The sequence below is a fragment of the Mixophyes fleayi genome, chromosome 5 (genome assembly GCF_038048845.1).
Source record: "Mixophyes fleayi isolate aMixFle1 chromosome 5, aMixFle1.hap1, whole genome shotgun sequence".
Classification (NCBI taxonomy): Eukaryota; Metazoa; Chordata; class Amphibia; order Anura; family Limnodynastidae; genus Mixophyes; species Mixophyes fleayi.
Window position 1 is genome coordinate 268,860,254 of NC_134406.1, and position 11,131 is coordinate 268,871,384.

General features: G+C 39.3%; 1 protein-coding gene across 1 annotated transcript in view; it reads right to left on the reverse strand.

Moving 5' to 3' along the window:
• Positions 1-6,536, reverse strand: part of CRHR2 (corticotropin releasing hormone receptor 2) — a 242,740-nt gene extending 236,204 nt beyond the window's left edge. Inside the window, exon 1 of the mRNA XM_075214089.1 lies at positions 6,375-6,536. Within this exon, the coding sequence (XP_075070190.1) occupies positions 6,375-6,407 (33 nt within the window). The 5' untranslated portion in view covers positions 6,408-6,536. The remainder of the gene's footprint in view (positions 1-6,374) is intronic.
• Positions 6,537-11,131: the final 4,595 nt, after the last annotated feature.

An 11,131-nucleotide genomic window follows, 5' to 3' on the forward strand; every position in this document is an offset into this window, starting at 1 on the left:
CATAATATTATGTTGCCTGAGTAACACAATCCCTGAAATTATTGGTAACAAGACGGGAGGAGTAGAGGGTGGCGGGGAGTTAGAAGTACTTGTAATCCACCCCCTCCCCAACAATACAACCTGGATTACTGTATGTTTATGTTGTACAGTGAGTGGTGAAATGACCCCTCTCCATTAACTGCCCCAGACCATGGAGGTAATTGAGGGAGTTAGAAAAGTTTTGTGGAGTTGAGAGTTGTTGGAGAAGAGGTGGAAGAGGACTGTCTGGAAGCAATGATATAGGAAGACTACAAGGGGGAGGTTAAAGGGGGAGGGTGAAAAGAGTAAGAAAAAGTTGGAGTCACAATTGGGGTATTAAGAGGTCAGGGGGCACAGTAAGCAGGATCGGTAAACATGGAAACCGCCAGACTTACTCTTCCAGTAGATCCTGACCAAATATCACCAAAGGAAATCTTTATGTTGGGTGGAAATTTGAAGAGAAACATTAAACGACTCAGTCCATCCAGCAGGAAACTGAGGGGATGATTTATTAAAGGACCTAATATTTCTTGTATCAGCCACCTTATTTACACTTCTATTTATGTGTTCTGAAGCTGTGCAAAAGTGTAAGTGACACAGATCATAAAAGACTGTGAGTAGTTTTCAGTGTAAACTAAGTAATATTAAATTGTTGCTTCAAGAAAACTACGGTGAAGCGACAAGGGAGAGGAACACAAAGTAGAGCATATAAATATATGACAAAGGTTTTCTAACGATATATTAGAAAGATATACTGTATATGCATTTTCTATGAAAGGTTGAACTACCACACACTAGATGAAGTGAAAATGGAGATAAATATATGTATTTATCCTTAAACTGGCACCATAATCATTGTACAACATAACTGTACAGTGTATTAAAAACAGTCAATTAAAAGGCAGTCTCTAAGTTCCAGTCCCCCAGTTATTCCCTTGTTCCTGTTTTTGAAGATATTTCCTGTTGACTTCAGTGACAGTACTTTACCTATGAAAAAAGTAATGGAGAAATAGGCAGAACTTTTACTTTGTTATATTCACATTACCAGCACTCTGCACCTTTAGGAATAGGCGAAATGCATCAGCACGGACGTTTCTACTGCCCATGTTTGACAAAATTGTAGGCCAGTGTAAGAGATCAGTCTTTAGTTTCATATATCAGTCTGTTTGGGGAGGTGTTGGGCAGAATATTTTTTATCTATTGTCACTCTGGCCATCAAATTTGTCACATAATTACCCAGCAATATCTTTCAGTGAATCTCGCTACCTGCTGTGGTCTGTTTAAATCCGCTGCAGACTGTAAGATCCAATTAACCATTCGTCCCAGTGTCAGTTTGTTTGGGCACCATGTGCGTATCATAGAAAGGGATGGTCTTATAGATTTGTACGCTAACGGGCCGGGCCCCCTACCTCTTCATCAGTCTATTAATAACCAGTCTTAGTCTATTACTGTTTTTCCCATATGTAAAGCTCAGCAGAGCATACTGACGCTATCTAAATAAAAATTAATAAATTGATAGGGCCATTGACCAGAACACACATGTCGTACTTTTATTTTTGCTAAGGGGTGATAGGAATTTGAGGGCTCTAGTGTGACACAAGAACTACGGTTTCCCTTGAACTCACCATGTTTTCAACTCTGCAGAATGCTCCATTTGTATCATGGAAAAACACAGAGCTCAAAGTCATGAGTCTTATGTCATCAATAAGCAACAACTAAGCACGTTAGCCCACCCAGTTACTATAAAAAAAAGTAATTCATTTAGTGGATGCATTTTTCTTGGAGGGGGGAGGGGTAGATATTTTGGTGGGGGGAAGAAGATGGTTTTCTTCTGTTACTGCTAACACAGGAAGTAAAGTAAGTATAGGACCATTACCAGCACACTGTATAGAAGACGTACCTCCAAACATGTCTGTTCCCGACAGCAGGACAGGGCTGTGCCAATGGCGCAGTGGGTGGGGGTAGCCATGGCCAGATAGGGGCAATGTCACAACCCCCAGTGGATTGCAGCACTAGACTGGCCATTATCTTCTTCCCTGTCCCCAACATTCCCACCCGCAGGACAGACACATCCCCGGGTGGGACAGAGCCCTAAAAACGGGATTGTCCGACTGAAATCAGGAGAGTTGGGAGGTATGAGATGAGGAAAAGGGTCTAATATTAGGGGAGGGTTCAACAAGGCACAATTCCTTAAAAATATGCCCTCAGTAAATAATTAATTGAGTACCTGCATTACGTAACATGAGTGGGACTATGGTCCTAGTTGCTTAACAAGTTAAATTTAAGTACTATATGAATTATAGGAGTCTAGCTGTCAGCGGGAGATAAGACCTAAATCCTACGAAAAACGGTAGTGTTCGCAGGATTTAAGGCATCTCCCTATTCACCAAAGGTCCTGGCAGGTGTGGACTGTCGCTGGCAGTAGTCTTCGCCAAGTGCCTCTTTATTTACCAAGGACAGAAGGGGTACAAGTACTGCTGGTGTCCTTTGATTGCCAACACTCAGAATGGCGTTAGCCAGTGGATTGCTACAGAAAAATACTTTATTATCAAATTAAAATTGATTCTGAAAATAATTAGCATCTAAATTTATTTTATGTCTATCAAGAAATCAGTATACAAGACATCAGGCTTACTGAGACGATTCCGTACACTTGGTAGACCACAATTCACGGAGATCACGTATTTATATAAAGAATGCAAGTACACTAAACATACATACATGTGCACATGTAACCTCTTCTGTAATTAAACAAATGTCTGTTCACAGTTTATCCAGCAAAAAAATCTTTTAAACACAAACCAAAGTTTTACAATTCCTAAAGAAACATTTTGCATAACGTTATTTATTTGTAGTGCAAATTATTCTTCAAAGGCTCAAGGACCAAGATGTATTTATCTGTCTGTTATGATTTATGTAAACAAGATCTGTTTGTTATGCTGGGACTGTGTAAATAAACTTTTAGGGAACGAATCAGAAAGACATTATTAGCGTTACAAGTTCCTTAATTATCCTCTCAGAGATGGTGATAAAACCGTGCTTTTCACAGGGCGAAATTAACAGCTCAGCCCAGGAAAAAATAAACATATTTTGGAAATGTTAGATGTGCATAGAAATTAACTGTTTCACTGGCAGCAGTGAGAGGAGAAGTGGAAATATAGACGGGGGCAAAGTTTTCAGGTTAATCTGTGGCTTTTTTGGGTTAATACTACTCCAAGTATTTGTATTTATTGAATGTGACAGTGTATTAAGCTATTACAAATGCCAAACCGCTAAGAAGGGGGAAAGATGTAGTGCGAAATGAATTCTCTTTGACAGGACATATTTTAAAGAGAATTCAAATAAAGATGTTTTAATGAACAGGCAAAGTATAATTAGGAAACTTTGTTGCAAGCAGTAGAGTGTATGGCGTGGAAAACATTTGCAGCAGATATCTGCAGTGAACACTGATTTTAGAATGTTAAAATAGTTACATTGTTTCAATTCAAGTTGCAAAGCAGTAAAAACCACAATTGTTTTTTATATCTTTTAAAACATTTAAACTAACCATGTAAATCCAGGCACCTGATTGGATGTTTATGCTTGTAGTGAGTCATCCAATCAGATGCAGATTTTTGTTCCACAGTATCAGCAGAATGAGACACCAGGGGGACAGCTGAGTTTTAGAGGGCGCCAGGGGAGGAGCTATGTCTGCGGGGGGAAGGAGATTCCAATTTAAAATTGGTTTGTGGAACTCTAAATGTGCATGGATCAATTTGCTAATTGTTATACTTTAAAGGTGTATCCCAAATTCAGATGACTTTTACTTATGTGTTTATATGTACAAGAATTTCCAAAATTTTTCTTCTCTCAGTTTAAAATGATGACAGTCATCTGCAGTGAGAGTGTAGCTTTCTGACCCTAATAAACTATGATTACTAATAGCATGATCTGAAGCCGTTGGATTCTTGGCACGGCTGCAGCAATTGCTGCTCCAGTAAAGCCGTGAACTCAGGTAATTAACTTTGTTTCATTTAATACTTTCAGAGCAGCTCAGAGTTTGCATCTTTAAATGTGTTGAGCAGAGTGCTCAGCTGTAGGTCACCAGAGACCACTATCCCCCTTTTTAATAAACAAGAACAGCAGGATGAGATGCTGGTTCAGGCTTGGACCTCTCAACATTTTTTGCAATAGTGCAACACTTATTAAACACTTCTGTTTCATCTACACCTAGATCCCCTTCATGTTATATCCAGAAATCATTACTTTGCTATCTTTATTTCTTGGCTTGTGTATGTCCTCCTGTGACATTACTATATACATCACTTTCTCTTCTGTGGTCTTCATCCATATCATTATATCATCAGGTTTGTTTGTTTACATTGCCCTGAGATACAACGTCCTCTTCTGTGCTCTCTGTGTTGGATACATTTGTATCCAGACAGCAGCTATGAGTCGTATCCCGTGGAAACGGAAGTCAACAACTCGTCCTCATCAAATAAAAACATGGCTGTAAAGCAGAAATTAAAAGATAAAGCAATTTGCTCAGCAAACGTTTGAGGTAGACATGTGCAAGCCAATAAATTAAGGCCATCTGGAATTTGGAAAAGCTCTGTAATTATTCGAGTCTGTGAATATGGATGCGTGAAGGGCTTTCGCTTAAATATGGCAGCAGATCCTGAGCACCCTCTCTACTTGAATTTCTCTGTAAATGGAGCTGTTGTGATGTCGAAAGATAAATAACAGCATTCACCCTTCTCAACAGCGTACGATATGAATACTTTATTTTCCGGTTTAGTTTCACTGTATATATTTTGGATAAAATGGAAGATGTCAGTTTTGTTTTTTGTTTTTGGATTTATTGATATTGACGCTTATCCTTCTTAAAAGTAATTTTTGGCTGTAGTGACCAGACGTTTAGGAATGTGACACCACCCAGCTGAACGACTTACATCAGAGATGAAAGCGTGTTCTTATACCTAGAGATCTCCCCATTTCTAATAATTACACCCCCTATTCTGTATTTTGCAGGGTCTCAGCAGTGACATATAGCTGGTAGGTCTCCCGTACACCTTTCGCGCTCCCTGTCTCCATAACATAGCGTAGATAATGTTTACAATTAGTCATCGTGTTTGCAAAAAGGACAACACTGAAGGTTATAGATGAAGTTTTCGGCTTTATATAAGTGTCAGTACCCTGCTATATACAACCAATGGTGGAGGACAACCCGACTAAATTATTATCATTATTATTGGGCTGGGAGGGGTTTTAGTAAAATTTACTTTTAAAGTGGAAAAGTCCTTTAATAAAAGTCTCTTAACCCTTTAACTATATCATATCGGCCGCATCAGGCTCTTGTCCTGACACAATATTCCAGGGAAGACATCCAATATTTATCCAAACAGTTTACTACAACTTGCGAAACAATTGCAAGTAGTTTAACCATCCCACAAATTAAAATATAAATATATATTTACTCGGCGGCCTAACCACAAACCAAGGAAGGGTAAGAATTTTACAAATATTTAAGTTGAAGATTATACGCCGCTACCACAAGTTGGCCGCAATTAACTTCTACAGACTTTCTATACCTGTCAGCACAAAATAAGTGAACAGCAATCCCAGTTTATTTGTTCTTTGTATGTTTGTATAACTCTCTTTGATGGAACAAAAAATAAATCACAGTACAGTAGACACGTGATGGAATTTTAAGCATCCAGAGAGGCATCTATGACATTTCCCCCAAATATTGTATTTTACAGAAATAATCATTCTCCTTCCTGGACATATCTGTCAGTGATACAAAATCTAATGAGCTTGAGAACAGACACATATAATAGACTTACTTATTAAGCTTAAAATGAGCATACATAGAATAATAGACAAATTTACTAAAAATAATATATATATAGGAAAATAATCTACGGCGGATAGCCCGAAAAATAGCGCTTCACTGGTACAAAGTATTGTATAACGCTGCTTGGATTTAGGAATTTTGCATTCATTTAGAAAGTGCAGAAATGATAGAATAAATCGATATAAAATATACATTTTTTGGTTTCCGCCACGGTAAAGGAAAATTTTCTATAAAGTGAAAAATACGTAGGAGTATGTCAATGAATGTCAGAAATGTTATTGGACGTTACTGGAGAATAATCACACAATCTACAACGCCGTCTGTCTCTTTCTTCCAGTTAAATTTAAAAAGTGACACAGCAGGACACGGATTCTAATCTAAATCCAACCTCCCCTGAGAATCCTCTTTGGAAACATACCACTGATCCTGGAACAACATAGGGAGCTGAGAATGTGACCATAGTTATAGTGAATATGTCACACAGGCATCCATGCATTAGCAAACATCAAGTCAAACTTACTTGCAGTAGGAGAAACAGAATTGCAGATTTCATTGTTGCAAAGTCCCAAATTGTGCAGTATGAAGAAGCTGTCCTTATTGGCTCTCCAGGTTCCACCAGTCGAATAAACCTCAGACCACCAGCTTCCACTTTTTGGCTGTGGTACAGTCTGTAGAGTTGTTCCCTCTAGCCGGGCGGCTCATAAACTCACACAGGTTCTCTCTTCATGTAAGGGAGGGGCTGAGCAGTGAACACACACATGCACATACTGTTATAAAGACATAGGACTGTTTGCTCTGCACAGAAGCTGCAACATTACAACATAGTAATAGTAACATTGTTGTAGACACTTTATAACCATAATACAAGTATAAGTAATAACTGTTATAAAATCTGATAAGAGGTCACTTTTAAGAGAGGATTATTATGAAAGTTAAACGTGAAAGTGATCATAATTTAGTCTGTAAGCCCCAATGGGGCAGGGACTGATGTGAGTGAGTTCTCTGTACAGCGCTGCGGAATTAGTGGCGCTATATAAATAAATGGGGATGATGATGATGATCCAAACACATGTATTCGTATTTAGTGAACGGCGGGGGTCCACAGTCCAAGACCCAATGTATTAGACAAATAAGCTCCCCTTTTGGTGGTCCTCTGATGGTCAATTGTCTTCCAGCACTTAGGGGTCTATGTATTAGCAGTGCGGTGACAATCATTATACATCGCTACAACTCTCAGAGATCAATGGCGCACGCAGGGGGGGTTTCTGGTTCTCCAGAAACCCCTCCCCTCCGGGAACCAACGATACTGTACAGCAGCCGCGGCGCTGTCAAAGAAGCGCCCGCGGCAGTGCTGTATTGTAGTATAATACAGCACTGCCGCGGATGCTTCTTGACAGCGCCGCGGCTGCTGTAGCATTCAGCCTCGCTGAAATGGAATCTCTCTCGCGCTATTTTTTTTTTCCCGGGGGGGCGGAAACCCCCCCTTCTAAACCCTGCGTTCGCCCCTGGAGATGTATAATGAAGCCCACTGTAATTCACCATGCTGGGATGACTCCAGTAACCCCCGGCTAAGTCCCCCCTCTAGCACAAAGTCAATTTACTATTTACTGGTAGCGTCCATGGAGGTAGTGCTTAACGTGGGGCGCGTTTAGCATTGGACATATGTCAATTTGTTTTGTGTAAGATAAGTATTTTTGTACTTGTCATGCACACAGTAAATGCTTACACAATGGCCTCTATATAGATTTTGATTTGACTTGAGTCACTTTAAGCCTGGGGAAGCTGAACAAGGCTGGAGGGGGACACATTGAGCGCTCATATAACTGCGACACAGTCATATGCGGACAGGTCTGCAGATACGCCATTTAGGATGCCTCATGCAAGCACGGAAGGGCCGGTGCAACAACACACAACGATGATGATGATGATGATGATGACTTTCGGCAGCACTAGCTACCAGCTCCTGGCTGGTCGATTGCACGATGACCCCTCCGACTCATCGCGGCTGTAATATATCAGGTCTCAACCATCTATCCTCCATACTTCATCATCATCATCATTTATTTATTTATATATATAGCGCCACTAAATTGCGCAGCACTGTACAGAGAACTCATTCACATCAGTCCCTGCCCCAGTGGAGTTTACAGTCTAAATTCCCTAATATAAACACAGATCGAGAGAGACTAGGGTCAACTTTTTTTAATAGCAGCCAATTAACCTACTTGTATGTTTTTGGAGTATGGGAGGAAACCGGAGGAAACCCACGCAAACACAGGGAGAACATACAAACTCCTCACAGATAAGGCCATGGTTGGGAATCCAACTCATGACCCCAGTGCTGTGAGGCAGAAGTGCTAACCACTGAGCCACTGTGCTTAATTGACATTTCCATTTGGACTATTGCTGGAAATAAGATTGTTATTTCTTTTTAAAGGGGTAAATAACAGATGTGGAACATTTACATGTAATATAGAAAATGCGAGTTTTGCATTTATTAATAACTGTCAAGACAATATTCTGTCCTGTTTATAAAACTGTTCACCGCATTATATATATATATATATAAATATATATATATATATATATATATATATATATATATATATATATATATATAAAGTATATTTAAAGCACATAAGTATGATTTTTAGCCTTTTCCTAGGTAAGTGAAAATGCATCCAGCTCTAAAATCCAAAATCTTCCTGTCTTGGGTTAGAAGAATCAACTATAGGAGAAACACTTAGGGAAGGGGCGGGAGAGAGTCCCGAATTCTGGACTATGCCACTCTGATACCTGAGGGGAGGGGTCCTTACTATGAGAAACTGGTGTCCCATTGTCCTGAGATTATGAGATCTCGGAGCAGAATTACCGTTAAAATATCCCCAAACCTGACAACTAAGTCCCCATATTTTAATGCTGTATGGGCTGCGTCCTAAGACACAGTGTCAGTGTTGCTATTACTGCTTAATCAGCATAATAAAAATTGGTCATCGGTTTGTACTGCAATTTCTGTTGGTGTCTTTCCCTGTAGACGCAGAGAAGCAGATCCTTGCCTTAAAGTACAAACTTAATATGGCATCATAACACATAGATCCAGTAATTATATGACTTGGTGAATAATGAGGATAACATTACTGAATATGTAATTCAGTTTAATGAGCTAAATTGCTACTAATGCAATGAAGCAGGTATTAGGTATGACTTTATGATGGAGCACGGGTGAGCCATATGAAATTTTGCTGCAGGGCCAGACTTTAAAAATCACTTTATAGTTCTGTATAAGTTGGAAAAAGCAACAGTACAAGAGCACAATTATGACATTATGATCTAACAAACAGTTGTATCCTTTCCATGCTTCTAGGCTTTAAATTTTAAACAAATGATTTTCATAGATATTTTATATGAGTGTAACTAGACTCCATTATATTGAATAGTTCAACATTAGAATCTAGGAATAATTAATAATTCAGCTGAATACTATGGGGTGTAGAAAGAATTAGCACCCAAATCCTGATTTCCTTGTGATTTCAATTTGCAGACCACAGATTTATCACCTCCATGAACAAATAATATAATTTAAAAAAAGAAAGGTATGGTTTGGTTTTGGAAAAAGATGCAATCCACTTCCTTAAAGTATGTAGTTCCCAAATAAAAAAAACCTACAAAGTTATGCACAAAATAAGCAGCAGACCTCGCTTTAAAGATTAAAGGCGAACGCTACCAAAAAATAAATTTTTGGCCCCTTTGCCCCAAGTCACAGAACTGTGGATCCCCCGTATCGGGGAGTTCTTTGGTCAGGGAGAACCTACCAGGACTCAGGTGACCAGACGTATGTCTGTGTAATTTATCTTGTGCAAAACTGGTTCCTCTAAGGAGACACAGTGAACAGAACTCTATGAATTGAACTATTTGAACTTATACAAAGGGGAGTTTTAAAGATGGATCTAACTTGCAACACATATATTCCATGTTAAATTTATCCGGCAGAAGCTTCAGCATTCCTAAACTTTATATTTAATTATATTTACTGCCAACTTTATATTTTTCCCCTCTAGGAGAGAGGGGAAGTGAATTGTAAGTGCAAAGGGGGACAGAGTGCGGTGAAATGCGTCATTTTGGCCCCCATCTCGCCCTCTTCAATATGAAGTGAGCAGGAGGCGAGAGAATGGCCTATCCGAGATTTGGGAGTTTCCCAGACATTCCAGGAGATTGGGCAAGTATATATATATGGTTTGCATATGATTGCGAGAGTTTGGGCATCACAGGTGTTGTTTTGAAATGGATTTATATGTGAGCAATAAAATTATTAGAATACCGTGATATGTTTAATGTTTGATAAGTGTAAACTGTCTTTTCTTATTGGTATCAGGTTTCCTTTTGTTCTGCAATTTACAGAGTGACAGGAAGCAGCAGCACATGACCTACAGCAGTTTTGGCTGACCTGTGACACTCCAGGTGTTGTGAAACTACAAATCCCAGCAGGCTTTGCCAATATATAGCAGCTTTTTGCTGGAAAGGTATGCTGGGACTTGTAGTTTCCCAAAACTGACCTACAGGTACCTCTCGTGAGTGTGTTTAGAGGGGATATTTATTTTTTATTTGTATTTTTTAAATGGTTCTAAGTCTTAATAATAACTATATGTAGCTGTGAATTCTTTTACTGTATGAGTTCCCAACACAACAGCCTGGAGATTGATGGCTCTATCATCCTTTCTAATTGGGTCTCAAAAACCCACAGGCTAAATATAGTATTAATGTCACTATAATGGAAACTACTGAGGAGGGAAGGGATCTAGGAGTCACTATTTCAGGTGACGTAAAGGCAGGTAAGTAATGTAACAAAGCAATGAGGAAGGTAAGTCAGATACTTGGTTACATAGGGAGAGGATTCAGTAGCAGAAAGAAAGAAGTAATAATACCACTGTATAGGTCATTGGTACGGCCTCATCTAGAATACTGTGATCAGTTCTGGAGGCCGTATCTCCAGAAGGATGTAATACATTACAGACTGTACAAAGGGCAACTAAAATGGTGCATGGCCTACAGCACAAAACTTACCTGGAAAGACTAAAAGATCTTAATATGTATAGTTTAGAGCAGAGAAGGGAAAGAGGGGACATGATAGAAACATTCAAATATATCAAGGGTTATAACAAGGTGCAGGAGGGAAACATTCTACAAAGGAAGAGAAGTATTAGAATACGAGGACATGCAGTGACACTGGGGGGGAAGAGAAGTATTAGAACACGAGGACATGTACTGACACTGGGGGGA